Source organism: Lynx rufus, unplaced genomic scaffold, assembly GCF_022079265.1.
Source record: "Lynx rufus isolate CCGP_SWC_20201006 ecotype Redwood Valley unplaced genomic scaffold, mLynRuf1.p SCAF_9, whole genome shotgun sequence".
NCBI classification, from domain to species: domain Eukaryota; kingdom Metazoa; phylum Chordata; class Mammalia; order Carnivora; family Felidae; genus Lynx; species Lynx rufus.
Genome location: NW_025814897.1, coordinates 18,204,642 through 18,228,549, shown reverse-complemented (window position 1 = coordinate 18,228,549; position 23,908 = coordinate 18,204,642). Strand labels below are relative to the sequence as shown.

The 23,908-nt window shown below is 49.5% G+C and overlaps 1 protein-coding gene across 1 annotated transcript in view; it reads right to left on the bottom strand.

Annotated features, from left to right (window-relative positions):
* GRIK4 (glutamate ionotropic receptor kainate type subunit 4) overlaps positions 1-23,908 on the bottom strand; it is a 299,620-nt gene that overhangs the window by 137,060 nt on the left and 138,652 nt on the right. The window contains exons 4-6 of the mRNA XM_047071432.1: positions 23,331-23,496; positions 13,319-13,497; positions 8,958-9,011 (exon numbers count right to left, since the gene is read on the bottom strand). Of these exons, the coding sequence (XP_046927388.1) occupies positions 8,958-9,011; positions 13,319-13,497; positions 23,331-23,496 (399 nt within the window). The remainder of the gene's footprint in view (positions 1-8,957; positions 9,012-13,318; positions 13,498-23,330; positions 23,497-23,908) is intronic.

The following is a 23,908-nucleotide window of genomic DNA, read 5'->3' as shown; positions in this document are numbered from 1 at the left end:
CAGATTTATTAGCTCAAACAGTGCCTCCTCCTTCACCTCCTCTCTTCAGACGGCATCTCTGCTGTCTCAGCGGCCAACTGGGCTTTGCCCAAAGGCCCTTAATTCCTCGCGTCCTCTGTCCGAATTTCCATCAGTCTTGCCGAACAGTGGTTCCTCTGCCAAAGCCCGAGGCCGAGTGGAGGACAGAGACTCCTTCCAGACTCCAGAGGGGAACGAGCTCGGCGAATCCGTAACAGTCCTGAGCGTGCCCCCACCTGGAGGTGCCAGACGGGACCGCCATCCTGGACACACGCTCCAGGGGCCGACCCTTTTAGTTCTAAGGGAGCTGACACCCTTATGACTAGGTGCTAGTCAGACTTCCACGTGCACGATCGGTTGTCCCGTAAACAGACTTGCCAGGGCTTCGCACGCTAATCGTTTTTCCAGCACACGTGAAAGAGATGTGTGACAATGATTAATAATTTAATAATGTGGCGGTGTGGCTAACGGATCACCAAACCCGTTTCCTCATCTGCTTGGGTGCACAGTACCCTGCTGGCAGGTAGGCAGGTAGGTGCAGGCATGTGACTGGGTGCTAGCCAATGGAATCATGAGGAGAAATACTGTGTGTCGCTCTCTCAGCCTCCTGTGTCTGATCCGCCATGTTTTTCTCCCATTCCGGGCCACCGGGAGGACATTTTTACAAGCCGGAAGAAGCCCAGGCCCTCAAACAACATTATGGAAGGCTGCCCACTTATCAGGAACACCCTCCGGGGGCTTGAGTTGAATGAGAAATATAGTTCCGTTGTGTAAAGCCAGGAGATTTAAGGGTTTATCTGCTATGGCAGTTGGTATGACCTACCAGATGCAAAGTGTTATCAATAGCTGATTTTTAATCTCACCCGAAATTTTTGAGACGGATATTATTATTCCCGCTGTACACATGAAGAAACTGAGGTCCCCAAGAGCTTCAGGGGGCACACAGCCAGGAAGCTCCTGACCTGGGGGTTTTCACCAGTTCTGACTGGGTTCTTAACACACTGGCTACTTTCTCTCCTCACAAAGCTTCTTAATCAGTAGGACTCTCAACTTCAGCCATTCTTCAACAAAGAAGCCTTGCTTCTTTTGATTTGCAAACTCCAGAGAGAAATAAGAAACACATCTGACCACTTCACACCCATGAGGATGGTGATTATTAAAAAGTAAGTAAGTAAGTAAGTAAGTAAGTAAGTAAGTAAATAAATAAATAACAAGTGTTGGTAAGGATGTGGAGGAACTGGAACTCTCACACATTGCTGGTAGGGATGAAAAATGGTGCAGCCACTCTGGAAAATATTTGGGGGGCTCCTCAAAAATGAAGCATAGAATTTCCATTTGATCTGGCAATTCCATTCCTCGGCTTATACCCAACACGACTGGATGCGGGGACTCAAACAGATATTTATATACTCACGTTCATAGCAGTATTATCTGCAACAGCCAGAAAATTGAGGAACCCTAGTATCGGCTGATGGATGAATGGACAAACAGAATGGTCTACACATACAATGGAACGTTATTCAGTCTTAAAAAGGAAGGAAATTCTGACACATGAATGAACCTTGAAGACGTTACACCAAGTGAAGTAAGTCATACACAAAAGGACAAATATTGTATAATTCCACTTGGAGAGGTACTTAGAACAGGCACATTCATAGCAACAGAAAGAACAATGGTTGCCAGTGGTCAGGGCAGGGTGGTGGGGGGAAGAAAGGATGGGGAGTTATTGTTCAGTAGGTGCGTGAACTTTCAGTTCAGGAAGCTGAAAATAGTTCTGGAGACAGATAGTGATGACGTCAATGTGAGTGTACTTATTTCTACTAAGTGGTATACTTAAAAGTGGCTAAAATGGTAAATTTTATGTTTTGTGTATTTTCCCACATAAAAAAAGTAAAAAAAATAAAGCTGTGATGCCTGCCATAACTTGGATGAACCTAGAAAACAGTGTGCTGGTGAAATGAGCCAGACACAAAAGGACAAATATTGTATGATTCCACTTGTATGAAATATCGAGGAAAGGCTAAGGCACAGAGACAGAGAACCTGTAAGAGGTTACCCGGGGCTGGGGGGGAGGGGGATGAAAAGTTACTACATAATGGGTACAGAGTTCCTGTCTGGGGTGATAAAAAAAAAAGTTTTAGAAACAGTGATGATGGTTGTATGACATTGTGAATGTAATTAATGCCAAGTAATTTTCTTGTTTGCCCTGCTCTGTTCCCTGTTTGGGTCTGGACTCTCACCCTCCCTTTGGTCTTCCTGCCAGGACTTGCTTCCTTCTGGTTCCCACCCTGATCTCTGGCCAAATGAACATCCTGACTCGTAGTTTTCCATTAAAGTTTTAAAGTTATGAAGTTACCACTCCTCTGCCCTGGGCTCCCACGTTAGCCAGGTACCTGCAGAGGCCTGTTCCCACCTGTTCATTAGAGATTTGCTTTGTTGGGACTACATCCCGACCCATCAGAACCAGAACCAGGGCAAGAAGCTGTTTCACCAAACCTCTGACCCCAGTACAAACTATCCCAAATCTCATTCTGAAATAGATGTGTAAATAAAAGCCCTGGACATCTGTTTTGCTGTTTGTTACAACTGTGTGCCTCCAGCATCTATAAATTTCCCACCAATGACACCCTCCTCTGTTCAGGAGAGAGTCTGTCCCTATACTCTGGTCTCTCCCCTCTCGCTGAAGTGTCTCTCTCATTGCCTGACATCTCACTGTCACTCCTTCACTGAGCCTCGGCCTCTGCTGTACCACCAGACCTGGCTCTTCCCTGGACCTGTCCAGGCCTCCCTGGCTCTGTCCATGGTAGCTGCATGGTCCTCCTGGCCAGCTAGCTCTGGCTCACTTCCTTCCCTGTGTCAGTCACCCCTGGCCCCCAAAGCTCGGGACTGGCACACTCACTCTCCTGCTGCTCAGACCCCAACAGAGAGAAAAAACGGCTTTCTATAGGGCCAACTAAATTGATGGTTTAGAAGTTTGATTCATGATGGATATTTTTCTCCCAGCTCTTATGATGGGTAATCAACTGATCAAATCTAGAGCAGTCAATCGAATTCATTTATTACAGATGCCCTAAATCAACCAGCCTTCTTTTTTTAAATTAAAAAAAATTTTAATTTTCATTTATTTTTTCATGGAAATGTAGTTGACATATAATATTACATTAGTTTCAAGTGTATAGCACAGTGATTTGACAATAATATATTTTATGAAATGCTCACCACGAGAAGGGTAGTCACCATCTGTCACCATAAAAAGTTATTATAATATTATTGACTATATTCCCCATGCTGTACTTTTCATCCCTATGATGTAAATTTTTTTCGTAACTGGAAGTTTGTACCTCTTAATCCCCTTCACACATTTCACCCATCCCCCCACCCTCGTCTCCTCTGGCAACCATGAGTTTCTGCTCTATATCTGAGTCTCTGTTTTTGTTGTTGTTGTTGATTTGTTTTTTTAGATTCCACATATGAATAAAATCATGTAGTATTTGTTTCTGTCTGACTTATTTTCACTTAGCACCATACCCTCTAGGCCTATCTGTGTTCTCACAAATGGCAAGACCTCATCATTTTTATGGCTGAGTAATATTCCATCGCGCGTGCGCGCGCGCGCACACACACACACACACACACACACACACACACAATCTTCTTTATCTATTTATCCATCGATGGATACTGGGTTACTTCCATATCTTAGCTGTTGGGAATAATGCTGCAATAAACATAGAGGGTGTGTATATCTTTTTGAACTGGAGTTTTCATTTTTGTTGGGTAAATATGGACAGAAGTGGAATTACTGCACCATACGGTATTTAGATAGGCAACAGACACATGAAAAGATGCTCAATCATCACTGATCACCAGGGAAATGCGAAAGCAGAACCACAATGAGGTACCAACTCACACCTGTCAGAATGGCTAGAAACAAAAAAAGATAAGAAATAACAAGTGGTGGTGAGGATATGGAGAAATTGGAACCCTCACGCACTGTTGGCGGGAACGTTACTGGTGTAGCCATCTGGAAAACAGTATGGCAGTTCCTCAAAAAACTAAAAATGGAAGTATCCATCAGCCTTCTTAATGCCTAGAAGGGAATGACGTATGACAACCTGATCAATTACTCAGTAATTACCAACACAAACAAACCCTACTCTGGTCAGTTCAGCCATGTATAATAACTAACCTAGTTCTATTCATCCCTTGGAAATAAATAACATGGCATTACAGGAGTCACTATTACAGGCCACTAGAGGCTGGGTAGCAGATAAGTATCTCCTGTTCTTTTTAACACATGGGAAGCATAAATAGGACTTCTAAAAATAATACCTTCTCTTTACAAAACTTGTATTGTGAGGCGGTTGCTATGTGGTTATCATCTCCAGAGGCAGGTATTATGAGCGTCCAGTTACAGATGAGGTGTCTGAGGCTCAGAAAGGTTAAGTTACCTGCACAGGATCACACAGCCGGTAGCTGGTCAAACTAGAGTGCTAAATCACATCTGCCTAATGTCAAGGCCCATGCTTTTCCAGCTCATGGTGGTAGCTTTCAAAAAGCTAATCTGAGCACCTGCTGCATCACTGTGGCAGAATTCAGAGAGCTGGGCCATGATGGTTATCCCCGAGGAATTCAGAGAAGGAATATAGAAGTATTAAAGTCCAGGCGGCATGTGTATGTGGGGGAAAGGGATGTGAGAAACACGGAGGGAACTCATTCCCTCTGTACAAAGCCCCTCCCTCTCTGTTCCAAGGCTTCAACTGCAACTAGGCAGGAAGAATGGACTTACAAATAGTTTCTTTAGGGGCGCCTGGGTGGCGCAGTCGGTTAAGCGTCCGACTTCAGCCAGGTCACGATCTCGCGGTCCGTGAGTTCGAGCCCCGCGTCGGGCTCTGGGCTGATGGCTCGGAGCCTGGAGCCTGTTTCCGATTCTGTGTCTCCCTCTCTCTCTGCCCCTCCCCCGTTCATGCTCTGTCTCTCTCTGTCCCAAAAATAAATAAACGTTGGAAAAAAAAAAAATTAAAAAAAAAAAAAAAACAACAACAAATAGTTTCTTTACTCTTAATAGGGGCCTGTCCTTTCTAGAAAGCCAAAGCACTAACGAGAGGCTTCCAGAATATTCTCCCACTGATTCTTGCAATGGCTCTTCTCCTATTTTCTTGAATGTTATTCAGCCATCATCATTCATACAGATATAATTTTTTTTTAATTTTTCCTTGCAAACTTACAAACGGTGTGAGTCCTGTTAATTCCAGGTTCAAAGAACTCTCTGACTGAGGCATGTTCCCAGAGCTCATCACATTCAGTTTCGGGCCCCCCGAAGAAAAGAAAGCTCTTTGAAAGCTGCAAGTATCACAGTGTTATATATAAAACAAATACAATGCCTTAAAAACACACAGTACTTTTCAACTTACAATGCAGTCTTGACTTATCCTCACAACAAACTTGTGAGGTTTTATCATCCCCTTTTTTTTTTTTTTTACAAAGGAGAAAATGGGCTCAGAGAGTCAGCGTGACTTCCCCCCAAAGCCACACAGCGTGTAAAGCAGAGTGGGGCACAGACCTGGGTCTCCTGACTTCACAGGCCTGTGCTTTTTTTCCACTAGATAAATCGTCACACTCATTATTATCAGTCCTGAAAAGAGGCAGTGGCAGTACATAGCGTGGGTGACGCGTTCTTAAAAATCTCCAAGCCAAGCAACTCCACCTTGTTCTGGTGACTGTCCTGGGAACTCATATTCCAAATGACTGGCCTCCTTCCATCTGCTAAGTCACGGCTATGACTTGCTACTTAACTTTGTCCTCCTTTGCTGACGTGGCTGCCTAATGTGGGGGGCACCCCTGGCTGGGGTGCATGAGGCAGCCCCTGGCTCGCCTCTTCCCTCTTCTTCCCTCCACTTCCCAGCTCCCCAGATGGAACCCGATTGTACTTTCAACTCCCTTTACTCTGCTGCCAACTTCCCCGGGCTCCCCCAGATGCCTCCTTACTTTAAGCAAATGCTTCTGCATTGCTCTGGGAATAGTCTAATCCTTTTCTCCCTTTTTACATGTTAATGCCGCGATTTACAGCAGCAGTGCTGGATAGGAAAAAAATAAATAAGCAAACAAAGAAATTCTTTCTGTTCTACATTTTGCCAGGTAGTCACTGGGAGGGGGCATGAGAGGGACTGGGGCGCTGGTCGTGTTCTAATGCTGGATTTGGGTGCTGCTTACACAGGTGCCCTCACCTGAAAAACATTCACTAATCTGTGCACCTATGATTCATGTGGTCTTCCATACGTATGCTAGGACTCCATTAAAAATTCCAACCACAGGGGGCGCCTGGGTGGCTCTGTCAGTTAAGCGTCCAACTTTGGTTTTGGTCAAGATCTTGTGGTTCAAGGGGGGTGGGAGGGAGGGGAGGGTGGGTGATGGGTATGAGGAGGGCACCTTTTGGGATGAGCACTGGGTGTTGTATGGAAACCAATTTGTCAATAAATTTCATATATAAAAAAAAAAAAAAAAGATCTTGCGGTTCGAGAGTTCGAGTCCTGCGTCAGGCCCTGCGCTGACAGCTCAGAGCCTGGAGCCTGTTTCGGATTCTGAGTCTCTGTCTCTCTGTCTGTCCCTCCCCCACTGTGCTCTCTCTTTAAATACAGAATTAAGCGTTGAAAAAAAAAAATTCCAACAACAGAGTAGGCAGTTTGGTGGGGGTGGTGAACTGGGAAACGCTGAATGGCTTTCCGGCAAGCCTGTGTTGAGGGAGTCCCTATACCAGAAAAGAAGCCACACTCGATTCCTCCAAAATGTCTCGACTCTGAGAGCAAAGGCCTCAGCATGCTTCAGGGATAGCAATTCCACAGCAGCCCCAAGAAAGGGCTCTTCATAAGAACCCGCATATAGCTGGAAAAGAATACAGATCACAGAGTCCCAGCCTGTCTCTGTGAGCAGGCATCTCCTCAAACGTGCAGGACATTTCAGGAAAGCAGGTCCCTAAATCCAGGAGGGACACTGCACGATCCCCTAGACCGCCCATCACATATGTTGGCTGAGAAGGTTGTAACTTCTCCAGAGCCTTTTTCACTTTAAGATTTAAGAGTCAAACCTGTAGATGTCGTGTTCTGCTCCCCAACCTAGCAGGGATCTTAAAATTCATTGACATGTGCCTTAAATCCTCTCAATAAGTAACTTTCAAGGATGGATGTAAATAGATAAATGAACAGTAATTAGCTAACATGCCCATCCTAGAGCAGGCAGTAAGTCTGAAGTGACTCACTGTTTCCTGGACTTGCCATGTCCTTTCAAATCTCCAAAGACGTGGATATGCTGTTTCTTAGGCAGAACGCTCTTCCTTTTTTAATCTAGAAAAAGCCCTTAACCCCCTTTAAGGCATAGCCTAAAGGCCTCTTCTTCGGTGAAGCATTTCCTGCCTGTCCCACATTGAGCAAGTGGCCCCTGTTCCAGGATCTAGAGTGCTTTGTCTACACATCTACTAGAAGTTACCCCTTTGCACTGCAGTAGGTACTTTGAGTTTTCCCAAGGCAGGCTTGGTTTCTTATTCTCATTTTCCTCCCTAATGCCTGGCCCGGTCCCTGTTACACAAGAGGTGGTCAAAAGCACGTCTGCATGAAGGGGCCACCGAGCTAAGTGATCTCGACATCCACGCATTTATAAAATAAAATAAACCTCTTCTCTGAATGATTGTTTATGACAGCTCTGTTTGTAACAGTCAGAAAGTGGAAACAACCAAAATGTCTCTCAGTAGGTGGATGGTTAAGCAAACTGTGGTACGTCTACACCGAGAAATGCGATTCAGCAATAAAAAGGAACGAACTATTGATTCATGCAACTTGGATGGTCTCAAGGGCATCACACTGAGTGAAAAAGGTCATACACTGCATGATTCCATTTATGTAACACTCTCGAAATTATAGAACTGTAGAAATGGAGAACAGATTAGGGGTTGTGAAGGGTTAGAGATGGTGGGAGGGAGGGTGGCGGGTGAGACAAAATGGCGGCATGAGGGAGATGTTTGGGTGATGAGATGGGGTCGTTTTGGTTACAGTGGGATTTACATATATCTACACAGGTTTGATAGACTGGATATTTTGATATCCTGGTTTTGATAATCATACCGCAATTATGTCAGATATAACCACTGGAGGAAACTCAGTCGAAGGTACATGGTACCTCTCTGTACTATCTTTGCAACTCCTGTGAATGTATAATCATTTCAAAGTAAAGTTATAACATTTTTTAAAAAACCAGTTCTCTGAGGTTCCTTCTACTGAGTGTCCATCCTTCACCACAACCTTGCATATTTCTTAGTATTTTACAGTTTCAAAATGCCTCCGTGTAGATTAAATCATGCAACTCTATGACATATCTGTTCCTATCCCCATTTTACAGATAAGGAAACCAAGGCTCCATGCTTGTTGAAGAGCACACAGTGTGTGGCAAAGCTGGTTCTCCAACCTGACTCAATAAAATTTCTATAGACCTGTTTTCTCATCTGCAAAGTAAGGGGATTCGGCAAAGGCAGCCTCTGTAGGTGCATCCGGTTCTAACCTCGTACGATGTGTACTTTTGTGGCCCGGCTGTCCTACCTCTGAGTTAGCATTAAGGGTCTGACAATCCATGGTTGGACTGCAGGCCAGTAACTGGACCTACAGAGAAGACACATCCATCAGAGGACTCAATGCTAGGTAGCTGGTGGCATTTGGATGGAGGCATTAGACTCCCCCAATTCCCACCCTCCCAAGGCTAAGAGTTGTTGAGATGAGAATCCCAGTAGCTCCTGGACTTCCATGTTTCTAGAATGCCCTGCCTCTCTGGTTGGCTTCTGTTCCTCTGCTTTAATTTCCCCCACTCCCCATCTCCTGGGCTTCATTCCGTCACACCCCGCTGACTCTAATTATTGATACTCTGTGCCAAGGAGGTGAGCTGTGAAAATGTCTTACCAGATTAGTGAAGATGTATGTGTAATAGGCCGACACCATCCCGAGTTCAGCTGCCTGCAAAGGGAAGAGAAGGAGATTAGAGAGAAAACAAAACCCACTAGAAGTGAATGAGCAGTAGGGGCTCCAAGTGTCCGCCATTTGTCTGACCCCCTTCCCTTCGGTTCTTACATTGCCCTTGACTTGGAGGATGACTTGGTGGAGGGTCTCTCCCCTGCCACCCTGCTCTCCACCCCTGCAGTGACACTCCTAGCAGCTGATGTTCTCATGCACAACACATTCCCACGGATATAACCAGATATTATGGAAACCAAAATGACTTTAAGGGAAATGAAGCAAATAATAAAACAGACTAAAATAATTATCTCCCAAACTATTAGCAATAACAATGGCTAACACGTACCCACTCCTTAGTATGGGCCAAGCACTAGAAAGCATTTCGCTTGGGTTAAGTCGATGAGGTAGGCACTATGACTCCTCCCCCGCCCCCCACGTTGACAGCCAGGGACATCAAAACACCAAAGGGCTATGGAACTGGTACGAGATCATACATCTCATAAGTGGAAAAAGATGAAATTAAAGCCAGGCAGCCTAATTTCAGTCCTTTTAACCAAACTATACTCTCCCCCAGAGGACCGTGATATTGATGGAGGTACTGACAACTCTCAGGGGCTGAGGCAGAGTCAGGAGAGTCTGTGGGTTGTAGGCAATTCCCAAATTAACTCAACCCGACAAATGCGAGCGAGCCAGGCTCCTAAGAGTCTTTGAATCTGCAGTAATGTAGGAAACAAGTGAATCATTTGCAAACTTTGGTCCTTTATTAGTAGTAAGGAACAAGCTGCTTGTGACATGCCTCACCCTTGATCAGAGCACACCCGCGTGTCATCGTCCCAGAGTTGGGAGGCTGCGACTCCAGAACAGCCTCCCTTTTGTCTGATCTTTGTAGCCATCACAGGTCCCCCACACCAACCTCCCCCGTCAGTGTGCCCGGCTTTGAGCATGACAGGTGCCACAGAAGCCGACAAGTAGATCAGGTAAATAATGAGCCCGGCTCTCCCCAGGGTCCTCATGCCTTCTGACAGTCAGATTTTCATCATGTATCTTGCAGCCCCAGGGCCACTGGGAAACCGCTTCTGTCGTGACTATGGAGGTGCGTGAGGGGAAAACAAGGGCCAGGGTGATTACATTTTCCTCTTACAAAGTGTTTTTCTCTTGAGGAACTCCAGTAACTTTGTGAGCGTTCTTATAGGAGCCCCCACAGACTCCTTTAAGAGCAGGCTGGAGTCCTTCTATTGCCACAATTCCACTGGAGACCGAAGTACAGAAGGGCTCTACGCCAGGGCAAGACGGTGCTGGGGTCGGTCACATGGGGCTCGGGGCCTTGCTTCCTCCTCAACTTCCAAGAGGCTGGTATGGCCTGATGCCCATCCCCCCCCCCCCCAACAGTCCATATAGAAGTGCCGTTGCCAGATCATCACTGCCTAGATGGGTGGGAGCCCCCTGGTTGCAGGGATGGGCAGGGGCCAGGGGACGGGGAGGGGGCACCGTCAGATGGTTAAAACCCATTTGTGAAGTCTGCTACCCAAAGATAAAAGACAAGAGATCCTTGGTTTTTAAGACCTGAATTCTGGGTAAACACGAAGTTTGTTGCCGGAACAGCTGCTCAATAAAGTAGGGGATTACTCTGCAAATCCTTCTGAAATCGAGAGACAGCAAGCAGAGTGTTGCCAAGCTCCAGGGCCAGGCTTGCATGTGCACACCGAGCCTTCCGGAAGCTCCCTGTGCTCTCTGCTCACACTGCTTCCCACACTGAATCCATCCTTCATGGAGCCCCACCCCCCCAGCCCCCAGGGCTGTGCTATAACCCTGGAGAGGAGCTGCCTGCAGCCCCAGCCCAGACCCGATGCAGGGCATCCCTGCTGGGGGCACTAGGAAGTCAAACGGAAACAAAGGGAACTGGTTTCCGAAGCCTCGCTCATCATTGACGGGCTTGGTTCTAAGGTCACAAGGGCTGAGGGCAACAAGTGGTCCCAGGAAAGCCTGCCACTGGTCACCCAGCAGAACCCTTTGCCAATAATCGTCGTTACGGGGAGAGTTTTCTTCAAAAGCACAGCCATTGAAAAAAAAAGTGTTGTTAATGAAAATACCCAGTATTGGCAAGAGTATCATAAGATACCTATACACTTATGGGAGTATAAATTGTTATGGCCTTTTTAAAAGGCAATCTGGCAAATCATATCAAAACCCTTAAAAGCATGCATATCTTTAACTCGGTAATTTCACTTCTGGAAATTTATGCTAAGAAAATATTCGTGAACGTGCATAAAGATTTATGTACAAAGATGCGCATCCCACATTGTTTATTACAGCAAAAGATTGAAAACAACCTGTATCTCCAACAATAAAGGGCTGGTTAAATAAATTATGGTATGCCCACATGATAAGAAATGATGTGCCATTAAAACATTTGCAGACAAATACGTAACGACACAAAGCAAATCGCATGGCATATCATTGAGCGGGGAAAAAAGCAGGTTACAGAAGTACATGGGCCGTGTGACGATCATTTTGAAAACAAACAAATGTGTCTACAAAGGTAGATAGGATAGACCACAAAATTTCACAGTGGCTGTCTCTGGGTGACGGAATGTCTTAACTTTTCCATGTGTCCCTGTAAGATTTTTCTATCAGACCTCAAAGTCAAGGCTTCAAGAAAGAAAGAAGAAGCTATGATGATTTCTATTTGCTTCTATGTGCTTTTCTGTACTTTCTAAAATTTCAACGATAGACATATTATTAGAAAATAAAAGAGCCCGATCACGCATGCTGGGAGCCATAAAGCATTCCGGAGGTTATTACACTATTATTATAAGGGATGCCCCCAAAAGGCTTCAGCCTGGAGGCTGTCCAGGGATGGGCTCTGGCTACTGCAGTGGGGACCGTGCATTGTCCTGACTGCCCTCTGCAAGGGAGGGGACAATTATCTTACTCCCTGCCCCCAGCTTCCCCTAAAACCTAGAGGATTTTTTCCATCCTTGATAACTTCATTGATCATCGGCCCAGACATAAGAAAAGAAATACAGAAAAAAATTCTGTTTGAGTGTGTGTGTGTGTGCATGTGTGCGTGTGTGTGCGTGTGTGTGTGTATGTATGTGTGAGAGTTGGAGTATATGCTCCCAGACAGACGTGGGTTTGGAGCTGTGCAAAATTACTATAGCAACGGGCTGAAGGGACAGCCCTCAGTACTCAGAGAACTCATTCAAATCTCTTATTAACTCTGAGACCAAAACTAGCTGAGGAGGGGTGGGTAGGAGAGGGAGAGGGGGAAGGGGAGGAAGAGACAATCAGCTGAGTGTCTGGCGGGCTCCTCACAGCTTGGCAGAGGTTAACAAGGAGCCTCGCTCCCCCAGTGGAAGATGGCAGGTTGAGTTTAAATGTGCAATTAGAGCGGCACTGGAAGAGGCCAGTGTGCCTGGGGGAGCTGCTGGGAGCCACAGGGGAGCCCGCAGCAGGGTCTGTCTGTCTGGGGTTACATGGCTAGCCCAGCCACCAGCCCAGGAACTGGTGGCAGGGGACTCTGAGGCTGCCCAGCTGTTTCCAGCTGTTCCCCTGGCACCTGACTTCTCTCTTGGTCTTCCTCTGTCTCTCTCTCGTTCTCAGATGGGCCTCCCTCACAGAGCTCCAGTTTCTATTACTGTGAGTTCTGATCCAGGGACTGCCACCCTGCCCCTTGTATTCTGAGGAGGGGTAGGTAGAAGAAAGTGCTGATTAGCTGTCAGAGACAACGGGTACCGGCCCGGCTCTGCTCCTCACTGGTGGAGCCTCGGACAAAGCCGTTCCTCTCCCAGAGTCTCAGTGTCTTCATCTGTCGAGGGAAGACAGGATACCGGCCCCACATAGTCATCGAGAGGATTATGCTGGGATATTACGCAGCAGCAGTCTGCAAACTAGTACACCGTACGGGGATTACAGAGGACGGTACACACTCACGGGACTGCCCAGCTTGTCAAAATATGGAAATACTTTTGAACCACTTGGCACACAGCCTCTGTCCCAAGTGCCCTGTCCCCACTGCCCCGGCCCCTCCCGGGAACCCACCAACCCTGGCAGGGTCTTAGCTGGGGGCTGCCCGCCCGGCTGCACCCGGAGTTAATATTTTTATAACATCATCCTCATTCTGCTTTTTCTTTCAGCTTGCAGGAGCCATCCATTGCAAGTGAAGCACAGGGAAGTCTGCCAGGGTTCGGAGGCCATGACCCAGGGAGAACACCCAAGGCAAAGAGGGAGCAGGGCACCAGCTCAGGAGGAGAGAGGGAGGAGGGAGAAGGATGCTCCCCGCCCACCGCACCCGGCCCGGCTCCCACCTTCAGGAGGATGGTGTGGGACATGGAGGCGTTGGCATGGATGATGATGGTGGCTGTCTTGTCGTCCCGGATCTCCTTGAGGAGCGGGGTGGGGTCCCGGGTGTCATCCAGCATCCGGACGGAGAGTGTGTCCTTGGAGATAAGGAATTGCCGCAGCAGCCTCTCCAGGTTTAAAAGGCCTGGAGGGGAGAGAGGATGAAGCCCCTGAGGGTCCGCCGTGCTGCCTGGGGAGACACTGGAGCAAAAGCGAGACAAGCAAAGACCGGGGCTGGAGGCGGGGTCGTGGGTCCGGCCCTACTGCCGGTGCTGAGCAGGTGTCTCAACCTCTGTGGGCTTCGACAGTCCCTTCTAAAGTAAAAAGAATGCTCCCGAGCCCCTATGGCCTCCCCCAAAGCCCTCAGCAAGGCTCTTCTAAAGAGAGACGGAGGTCCCTCGAGTGGGTTGAGGGTCCACTCTCCTTCCCACAGCGCTCGGGAGCGGCCAAGACCAGGGTTCAGAGACCAGCAGGCTTGGTTTCTCCCCCTCACTTGGCCACCCACTCATGAAGTGACCTTTTCATGTGGCCGGGGCTCTTGGCCTCAGTTTCCTCATCTGAAAAACGAAAGGAACAGCAGCCGGCTCCCAGGACGGTGGCGAGGACTAACTGAGATAATCTGTAAAGTGCTTAGGCCCACGACTCACCCATCATGAACGCCCATGGATGTTCACAGATGTTCCATCTAGCCCTACAAGAGCCCAGCCTTTGTTTTCATGTAGATGTGGGGGAGCCGTTTCCTCAAGATCACAAGGCCCAGTTAACAGGCCTAACAAAACCCTTTGAATTCCTCAGAGCAGGGTGGCTGCATTAAGACCAGGTATCATTATGATGATAAGAGGACAGGCTTTGAACTGCACTCCAGCAGGCAATAACGTGGGCCCCGAACAAAGCGAAAATACGGGATTGTGAGCGAAGGACTCTCCCCACCACCACCTCCCCCCCTCTCCCCTCAGCTGTCTGCTGTCTAGGAGCAGGGGTGGGAGGAGGGTTTCTGGAATGTTATCACTGGGACACAAGGGTCTCAATTCAGCTTTGCCTCTGAAAAGGCAGGCCAGGAAGAAGGTGTGTGTGAGGGGTGGAGGGTGGGGTCTCCCGGGAAGACAGTGGTCTCAACTCCAATGGAAAGAGAAGCAAAGGCATTCGTTCCCAAAAGCAACGACAAGAGTAACATTTATTGGATCCTGATTCTGTTTCCATTCTGTTCCAAAAAATGGGCTAAATATTCTACGTGGCTTTTCTAAGTCCTCACCACAATCCTACGATGCGTTTTAATCCCACACACAGAGGGAAACATGAGGCTCTTGGACCCGGCTCCATACCCTGGATGGCAAGGAAGGACTGGCTTTCTAACCAAAGGCCCCTGGGCTCTGCTCTCTGCCCCAGCTACAGGATGTTCATTGCAGGCCTGTCTTGAACGTGACCCCAGACTCCCCCGGTGCAGATTCCTCACCCTCCCCACCCTCAAAGATCGAAAGGTGAGAGAGAGACCGGGAGGGGGGGCGGGGAGGGCTCTGAAGGGCATCTCTTCGACCTCCCTTGATTTGTAGAGATGATGAAACTTGCCTAGTCACACAGGGACGCAGCTGGGACCAGAGTCCCCACTTTGTCATCTCCAGCCAGCCCTCTTCCCATGAGACCGGGTGCCTCTCAGGACACACGCATAAGAAGCAGCACACACAGAACCTAGGAGGGGCTCGGGGGCATGTGTCTTACATCTCTGGACTCGGGGACGAAAGCCCCACACCGGGCATGTTATCTGACAAGGATGAGGTGGCAGGGTGGAGCCCGAGGGCCCGGCGATGAAGCCAGGGGCTCTGGGAAGGTAGTGCCAACCCCCATCCTCCCACCATGGGTCCCAACAAGGCGGTCCGGCAAGCTGGCAGCTGCAGCAGGATGGGAAAACTCTGGGAGGGGCGGTCATTCAAAAGAGGCTCCGTGGGGCGCCTGGGTGGCTCAGTCGGTGAAGCGTCCGACTTCAGCTCAGGTCACCATCTCGCGGTCCGCGAGTTTGAGCCCCGTGTCAGGCTCTGGGCTGATGGCTCAGAGCCTGGAGCCTGCTTCCGGTTCTGTGTCTCCCTCTCTGCCCCTCCCCCGTTCATGCTCTGTCTCTCTCTGTCTCCAAAAGAAATAAACGTTAAGAAAAAAAAAAAAGAGGCTCCAGAACCAGTGGGCCTCTCCTTCCTTCCCCCACAGGGGGAACCTCCACTCCCACTGCTGTCTGTGCCCCCTGCAGCCCCTCACCACCACCCCCATCAGGAGGGCCTTGACCCTCACCAGCTGTATGATCTTGAGAAGTCGTCTAACCTCTCTGAGGCTCCGTTCCTCATCTGCACAATGGGCGTAACAAGGGAGAACTCACTGAGATGCTGAAATGTGTGGTTTCACTGTTCCTTCCGCATTTACTCATCCCCACAACAGCTCAAAGGCAGGTGTGGCTCAGTGAGGCAGAATAAAAAGGGACTGAAGTCCAAGCCTGTTCAACCAACATCTGTGCGTCCCAAGAAGCCAGGCACTGGGCCCATAGGACGTCAGCAGAGAAGAGGTATCATACAAACCCTGCCCTCCGGGAGCTTAGAGCGCAGGGACTTGCAACTAAGTCTATAACAAGGTTCCCACCATACCCATATTTTGTTTGATGGGCTAAATCATCTGGGTTTCCACGGGGCAGCCTCTTTCAGTTCTGTGTGTAAAATGGAGAGAATATTCACCACGCCTTCCTCAGAGGTCGTGAAAAGCAAAACCCCACCTGCACAAAGGTCGGAGCACCTGACCCCAAAGACCCTACACAAGGGGGGCAGGGGAGGCCACAGCCGGTGCTCCTGGAATGCTGGCCATCTCTTTGGCTCAAGAAAATATCTGTCTGGGCATGCTATGGGGGAGAAGGCAGCTGGAGGGGTGAGTAAGGGAGTGGAGGCAGAGGGCAAGGCCACCGGTCCTGGGATGTAGCAGGGAGGGTCTCCAGAGTCTGGCTGGGAAAGAGGCCAAATCCCCTGGGATTCCTCGGAGTGGTGACGCAGTTCAGCGGGACGAGACGGGGAAGCTTGGAGGATGCCATGGGGATTAGGCACAGCATGGAGACGCTTGGCCAGGGCAGCATAGGGGCAGTTCATCCCTTTAAAACTGGCAGGTGCCCTGAGCTTCCAGGGAAGACCTCCTAGACGTGAGATAAACTGGGGACCCTGCTTCAATTAATGCCCAGCGTGCCTCACCCGACTGCCCCTGGGGTGCTTCGCTGTCCTTTCAACAAGGAAGCAGCACCCCGCCCCCCATCTCCTCCAGCATACTGTGCACATGCTGAGTGAGAAGCAGGGTGGGGACAGGGAGGGGAGAAGGGCAGCGAGTGCTCGGAGGGCTCTGCATCCCACCCAGGATCTCTGATCCGTCACCCCTTTCCCAGGCTGGAAGCAGCAGACAGGGAACAGGGTGGCAGGTGAGTTCCGGCTCCGGTGCTGCTGGGATTGGTTAGTTCTGGTGGCTCCCTCCGCCCCCACCCCTCCCCAGCACCTCAGCGTCCTTACCTGTAAAGTAAGGATAACAACTACCTTACAGGGTTAGTAAGAGGATGTCAAGTAAAGCAGAGCAGTGTCCGTCCCCTAGAAGATGCTTCACAAATCTGGTTTCCATTCGACTCCTCCCTCACCCATTCACATCCTAACTGTCCTTTCATCCCACCTCCTCCTCTTCCCAGATTTATTATCCAATCCGCAAAATACGGCTCTCGGTTAGAAACCATGTAACATACTTAGCAGCGTATATGCACGCATATATGTATATACATTATAGTATATGCATAAGCACTCAGTATTTCATGGTGTTGGGTAGGAATCCCACTTCAAACTCTTCTGCACACACCCAGTGTGAGGCAGGGGGCACAGTGCTGGCTGGTGGGCTGAACTAGAGACTCCCAAGGAAGACTCCCAGGGAAGACTCCCTGGGAGACTGTGGCGGGGGGGGGGGGGGCGGGCAGAGAGAGACCCTACGTCTCAATAGAGCAGGGGAGCAGCGGTGCCAAGTGGGGAACAGACACCATGCCACTTGAGGAGCAGCTGAAGGAAGGGGGTGCCTGGGTCAAGAAGATACAGACTTGCTCTTGGCAGCCTGAAGGACGACACCCTAGAACAGGGTGGATGGAGGTCACAGGGAGATAGACTTAGCTTAACCTAAGGAAGAACCTCTGTCTGAGCTGTCTAAAGATGCAGTGGGCTGCATCATAAGGTAGTGAGTTCCCTGTCACTGGAGGTAATCAAGGAAAGCCTGAAGCCCCTCTTGATGACTGTCAGAGAGTGAATTAACCCAGGGAATGGTAAGTTGCTCTAGAAGAACACTGATGTTTTTCCAGTCTAGGGATTCTTCAGTTCTATGAATCAGAAAGGGATCCTTTTTTTTTTTTTTTTTTATTCTGGGCAGTGGAAGGAATTTGCAGAAGGGAAAGTGTGGTTTAGTTACATTAGGAACATTAGGAGTTTTTCAGCGCAGTGTGGCATTTTCCAATCGTCATTCTCTTCCCCTCGATCTGTTTAATGGTACTAAGGGATTCGCTGAAGGCTGCTGCTGCCACCAGAGGGGTTAAGAGCTGTTCTCTTCCCAGCTTCCCCTCCACCTCTACCCCAGCCCTCTTCTCCTGCGGGGCCCTTGGCCCAGCAGCAGATCTGCCTGCCAAGTCCAGGGCTGAGAGGGACCTGGGGAACCCATTAGTCTCGCTCAAGATGCAATGGGATGGATCGATGAGAGCCTCAGCAGGCCGGCTGTTCTGGGAAGAAGGAGGGAGGCTGGCTTCTGCAACCGGAAGGCAGGGGGCCAGGCAGGGCGGGAGGAGGAGAGAAGAGCTGTGAAAGGCACAGCCGGGGTTGGACAGGGCCGTAGGACAAGGACACAAATACCTAAGTGATGGGTCTACAGGGGCACAGAGGACCCTTGTATCAAAAAAAAAAAAAAAAAAAAAAGAATAAACACCCATTTCGACTGGCATCCCTCTCTCTCCACAGGCTGATTCCCTTGGCTACAGGCTTTGGTTCTAGAAAAATGCTAATACTCCCAGAACAGACAGCACTTTGACATCTTGTGGGAGGCAGCTGATGTAATAGTGACCTCAGAGGTCTGTAGCAAGGATTTAGGGAGATAACATGGTTCACCATCGCACTCACTGCCCTGAACCTGGAAAGGCTCCATTTCCCTTCTCCCCGTGCCGGCCGCACAGGCCTCAGGGTGTGTCATTTTCAGTTTTCAGACCTTTCCTCGGCAGCAGATCCTGATGGAGAGATGGGAATGAGAGTCTACGGTGTCGCCAGTAGGGAAAAGGCACAGAACAAGTTCAAGGGCCTGAATGGTGCATTGCACCTGCTTCTTGGTTTTTGTCTCATCCCACAGCTGGGCTTGGCCCTGAGGCCAGGCAGGGGAGACCAGGCTACAGGAGCCAGAGGAGGAGAGAGACAGGGCCTGGGGGACGAGGTGAGGCTTCCTGCTCACAGGAGGGCTGTCCTCTGCCTTGCCTGGCCCTGTGGGCCATCTTCTCTGATGGTAAGGGTGCGTGTGGGAAGAGCCTGGCCTCTGCGCTCCTGCTGTCTCCTGGAAGGAGGAAAGAAAAGGTCTCTCTCTTCTGCCTTTTCCACAGTACTTGGAGAAGCAGGGGGAGGAGGTAATAAGAACCATGTGTGTTAAAACACTTAATCTCTCTTTTCCTCATGCATCTAATAGGAATGTCTATGGAGTTCATCTTCTATGGTTATCACGAAGTTTGTTTATTTATTTTTAATGTTTATTTATTTTTGAGAGAGAGTGAGAGAGAGTGTGTGAGCAGGGGAGGGGCAGAGAGAGAGGGAGACACAGAATCCAAAGCAGGCTCCAGGCTCTGAGCTGTCAGCACACAGCCTGGCGGGGCTCAAACCCACGAACCGTGAGATCATGACCCGAGCCGAAGTTGAATGTTTAATCCACTGAGCCACCCAGGTGCCCCCATTATTGTGAGATTTAAATGGGATAATTTAAAAAGCCTTAGCAGGGTTTTGGGCACATAGTGAGTGCTCAACAAATGGTTAATTTTTTCTCACTATGAGGATAAGGCCTCCCATAGTGAGTGCCTCCTGGGGCTGGCATGGAGAGGTCCACTAGTGCCCCAGTATTTTCACAAGGGGCCTTGGGTCTCCTCCACCCCTTGCTGCCATGACCTCAATTACAGGATAAAGTAACAGTGAGTAAGTGTTTATTATGTTCTGGGCCCCCATACCTTCCACCCGAATGCCCTGAAAAGCAGTATTATTCCCACTTTACACAGGAGGGAACTAAGGCTCAGAGAGGTCCAGTGATGTGCGTGATATCACACAGCTCCTGAGTGGCAGAGCAGCTTGGTTTGACTACAAAGACGGTTCTCTTTTACCGCACATTCTGCACTTCTCTCCAGCTGTGCCTCCTCCCTGGGGTCGGAGTCTGCTCCTCTCCCACCACCTGGACTGAGTTTCGCAAGCACAGGGACAGTAGGAGGACAGAGCTGAACTCTGGTCACTGTGCTCCAGGTCCTGACTCGGCGTTGTTCACAAGGGCTCCAACGGGGGCGCCCGGGCAGCTCAGTCGGTTAAGCGTCCCACCTCGGCTCAGGTCACAACCTCACAGCTCGCGGGTTCAAGCCCCGCGTCGGGCTCTGTGCTGATAGCTCAGAGCCTGGAGCCTGCTTCAGATTCTTTGTCTCCCTCGCTCTCTGCCCCTCCCGTGCACGCACTCAGTCTCTCTCTCAAAAACAAACAAACATTAGGAAAAAAAAAAAAAAAAATGGGCTCCAAGAAGGAAGGGAAGAAAAACTGGCGTGTGCCTCTTGTTTCCTAAGTGCGGCTGCCATGTCATGCTCGGTGTATGTCATCTTATTGAATGCCCTCGGCCATCCTCCCAGGGAGGTATCGTTGTCCCCACTTGATAGACAACAGGAGGCTAGAGAGTTCCTAAGTCACCTTCCCAAGGTCACACAGGAAGTAAACAGGTGGCAGAAGGCATAGCGGCACAGGACATGGCCACAGAGAGCGTAAATACTTAGAAAGAACGCCAAGGCGAACGTAAGATATATACATGTGATTTGAACTTCACACAAAGGTACCAGGAAAATACGTAATGCTTGTGACCAAAGGGAGTCTAAGGCTCTGGGTCCATCCTGAGCGTCTCAAAGCTTACTGTGTGCCAAGGCTGGGTGATATCACCAACGAGGCCTCAGGGGCCATGGTGGGAACCCCAACTCTCCTTGGAAGCCCCCAAACAGCCATATCCCCTACGCTCAATGGTGATGACCAAGATGGCATGCCTAGGTCCCTTGCCTCTCCCCCAGCCTCATTACAACTAAGCACTTGTGGGTGTTCTGATTTTTCTCCCCCGATTCAAGAAAAAAAAAAAAATAATGTAAAACACAATACAACTCTACTTGGTCCAAAACCCGCTTATTAAAAATCTACTTTTGGAGAGAAGGAGAGTAAGTGGTATGATTCCCCATGGAATGATCTCTGTTATGCCTAATTCTGATGGCTGGAAAATAGAATTAGATGCCTGTTCCTAATTCAAATTGCAGTGTCTCCTGGACCTACATTAATAAGGAAGGATAGCAGAGTTTCTCCTCAGAAGCTCTGAGCTACATTTCCCTTCAGTCCCTGATTTCTTCACCCTTTGATTAGATTTTAATCCTCCTTGCCCTTGAACTTCTCCTGCGCTGCCCGCCCTTCCCTGGGCCCTGGTGGGTGGGACCGGAGTCACTCAGCAAGCCTCAATGGATGAGTTCTTCAAGCAGAGGCAGCACTGTGTGGTCGATGAGTCCCTCCTGGGCTGTGGCCCGGCCTCTCTGGGACTTGGGCAGGCTCATCCTTTTCAGGACGGGGTCTGGGCACGGCCACCCTGCATCCCGCTCAAGGGAGCGAGGGGACACGCTGCTCCAGAGAGAGCTCTGCCCCTCAAAGGACAACGTGCCCACCCTGAGCTGGGGCTCTGAGTCTGTCTGTGCAGACCAGGAGGGCGGGAGGGGCCGTGGAGGAGGACATCCTGGCCCAGAGTCAGAGGACCTGAGTTAGAGTCTTGCACCAGCTGTGCGACCTCAAGCAGGTCCCCGAGCAGCTTCAAGACTCTGATTTCTTGGCTCTGGAACGACCGGGGAGGAGGGAAATGGAATGGCAAAATCGTAATTGAAAGTGCTTTGCCATCTGCAAGGACTCGTATGAATGTCAAGGAATATTGTGATTCTAAGGGAAAGACCCTGGTCTAGGAGGCAACAGACTCTAGCACAGTGCTCAGTGGCCAGTAGGTGCTTAACTGACAGAGGAGTAACTTCCTTCCCAGGAAGAGCTGAAGCGGAGAGAGAGCAGGGCTCACCCTACGCGCAAGAAGGACTGAGGCTAGACATAAGAAAGAACTTCCCATCAGGCTGGTGAGACATTGGACTCGGCACTAGGGAAGGGCTGCAGGAGGATCTCTGCCAGGAGAGATTTACGGCCTGTCCTTTGTCTCTTAACATTCCTGCCGTATGCATGGAGGGCACCAGTTCGGTCCTGCCCGAGCGGGTTTCTGGCAAACATTTCTAGGGGAGAGTCCTTGAGTTTGCGACACCATTCAGCGATTCGAGGATGCCGTACGAGGAGGGCCAGCTGGTAGAATGCGACGTTTCCCAACTCCCTTCTATCAACTACTAGCATCCGGTGGGCTTTTCTATCAGCAGCCTTTTGGGACTCATGGTCAAAACTATTTGGAAGGGAAGAGGTAAGTGGTTGCTTTGGCCACAGGACAACTCAGAGCATCCATGCTAATGTGTGCTGTGAATCTCCATGAGGGGGAAACAGAATGAAGTGTTTATCCAAACGTTTCTCCTTTTCATTTTTTATTTTGGCCACAAAACACTTCTCATCTAAAGCAGTGCTGTCCGATAGAGCTCTCTGGGATGCCGGGCATGTTCTGTGTCTGCATTAAGACCTCCAAGCCCACTGGGTCCTTGTAATAATTAAAGAAACTATATAGAACGCACACAGGGTTGGGACTGTTACTTTGTTTCTTGGGTAGCACCCAGTAAATCATACATCTGTGTTTATGCAAATAAGGGAATGAATACACATCACGGGGAGGCCGTGGGGTGCAAGTGCCTGGTAAAGAAGATGTTTTTGACCCTTGACAGGGAAAGGACCTTTCTTTACAGATGCTGTAGCGATTCGGGGTAGAGAAAAGACTTAAGCATGCAGAGCAGTCCGGGGAACCCATAAAAAAAAAAAAAGGAGCCACGATGGGAGGTGACAAACCTTTGCCAACAGAGCCCACCCAGCCCTGCAGGGTGAGGCCTACATAGGCGAGGTGCACAGGACACAGATGCCTGGGGCTCGGACACTGGGCCCCAGGGGCAGGTAGTGGCCAGCACCTGCCTGACCACATGTGGGTACACAGCTGTCACTGGGAGCACACAGATGCACAGATTTGCTGCAAAGTGCTGGCTTATATTAGCTAAATCTCATAAACACTAAATTTATGTTACAAATCGTCTGACAGTCAGAGACACCGTATTTCTAAAACCTGCATTTGCAAAAAAATGCTTTATCAGGAATTGCCCTTGGACCTCGTTCCATCAGCAAAACCCGCTCTCCAGGGGCAGAAGCTTTTCAACCCATCAAGTACAAAATGCATCCAATTTTATATTTTCCCTCTCTCTCTCTTTTTTGTAGCTCCTTAACAATGAGGCTGAAAATGTGGGAATTGAGTCTGTGGATGCAAAAAGGCTTGGAGGTTGGCCAGTCTCCCTGTAACCCAGTTCTCTCTGTTCCGCCCATGCCTGGCAAAGGGTGTTCCTGGATTTCTCTCTCTCTCTCCCTCCCCGCCACCATATAGACAAACAGCCAAGGACGCATGGGAATCATCCCCGCCATCTGAGGGAGCCCTCCCCAACCTGGCTTACTCCCAGCCAGGGGCAAATCGATCAGGCCGAAATCCACAAGCCAGGACTGTGTGGGGTGGAGCCCGGCTGGGGAAACTTACATTCTGCTTTGGCACAGATGAGGCAGGCGGTGGTGCAGTTGAAGAAGTTCAGGATCCCAGCTACAGCCACGCTGATGTCGGTGTTGCTGGGGTGGAGGTTCAGGGTTGTGAATCTCTGGGACTGGAACTTGATAAATTCCTCTGGGGCCACTTTGAAATGGGGGACCTGGGAGGAGGAGCAAAAAATAGGCAGCAGGGAGGATCCAGGATGAGTGAAAAAGCCAGCAAGCCTGAGTGAGGCGAGGCTGTGGACGGTGGATTCTTCCGTGTAAGAAGAAGGTCTACGGAAGACCTTTGACACACGTCGGTGGAGGTGCAGCTTGCGGGATTCGGGACCCTCACCAGAGGAAGAAGACAAGATGACATCCTTGATGTTGCACTTGACAGTGCTTAAAACAGGACCACCCAGGATGAGAACCCCTTCCCCCGGAGACCCGTATAAACATACTGTGGGCCTTGGAGCTGGGGGTCTGTGGCCCTGAGAGGCCAAAACAATAGGTCTTTATTCTCAGAACAACTGCCCACTGCAAGGCAGCCAGACAAAAGGCTCGTGGAGGCGTAATCCTTATGATATTTTA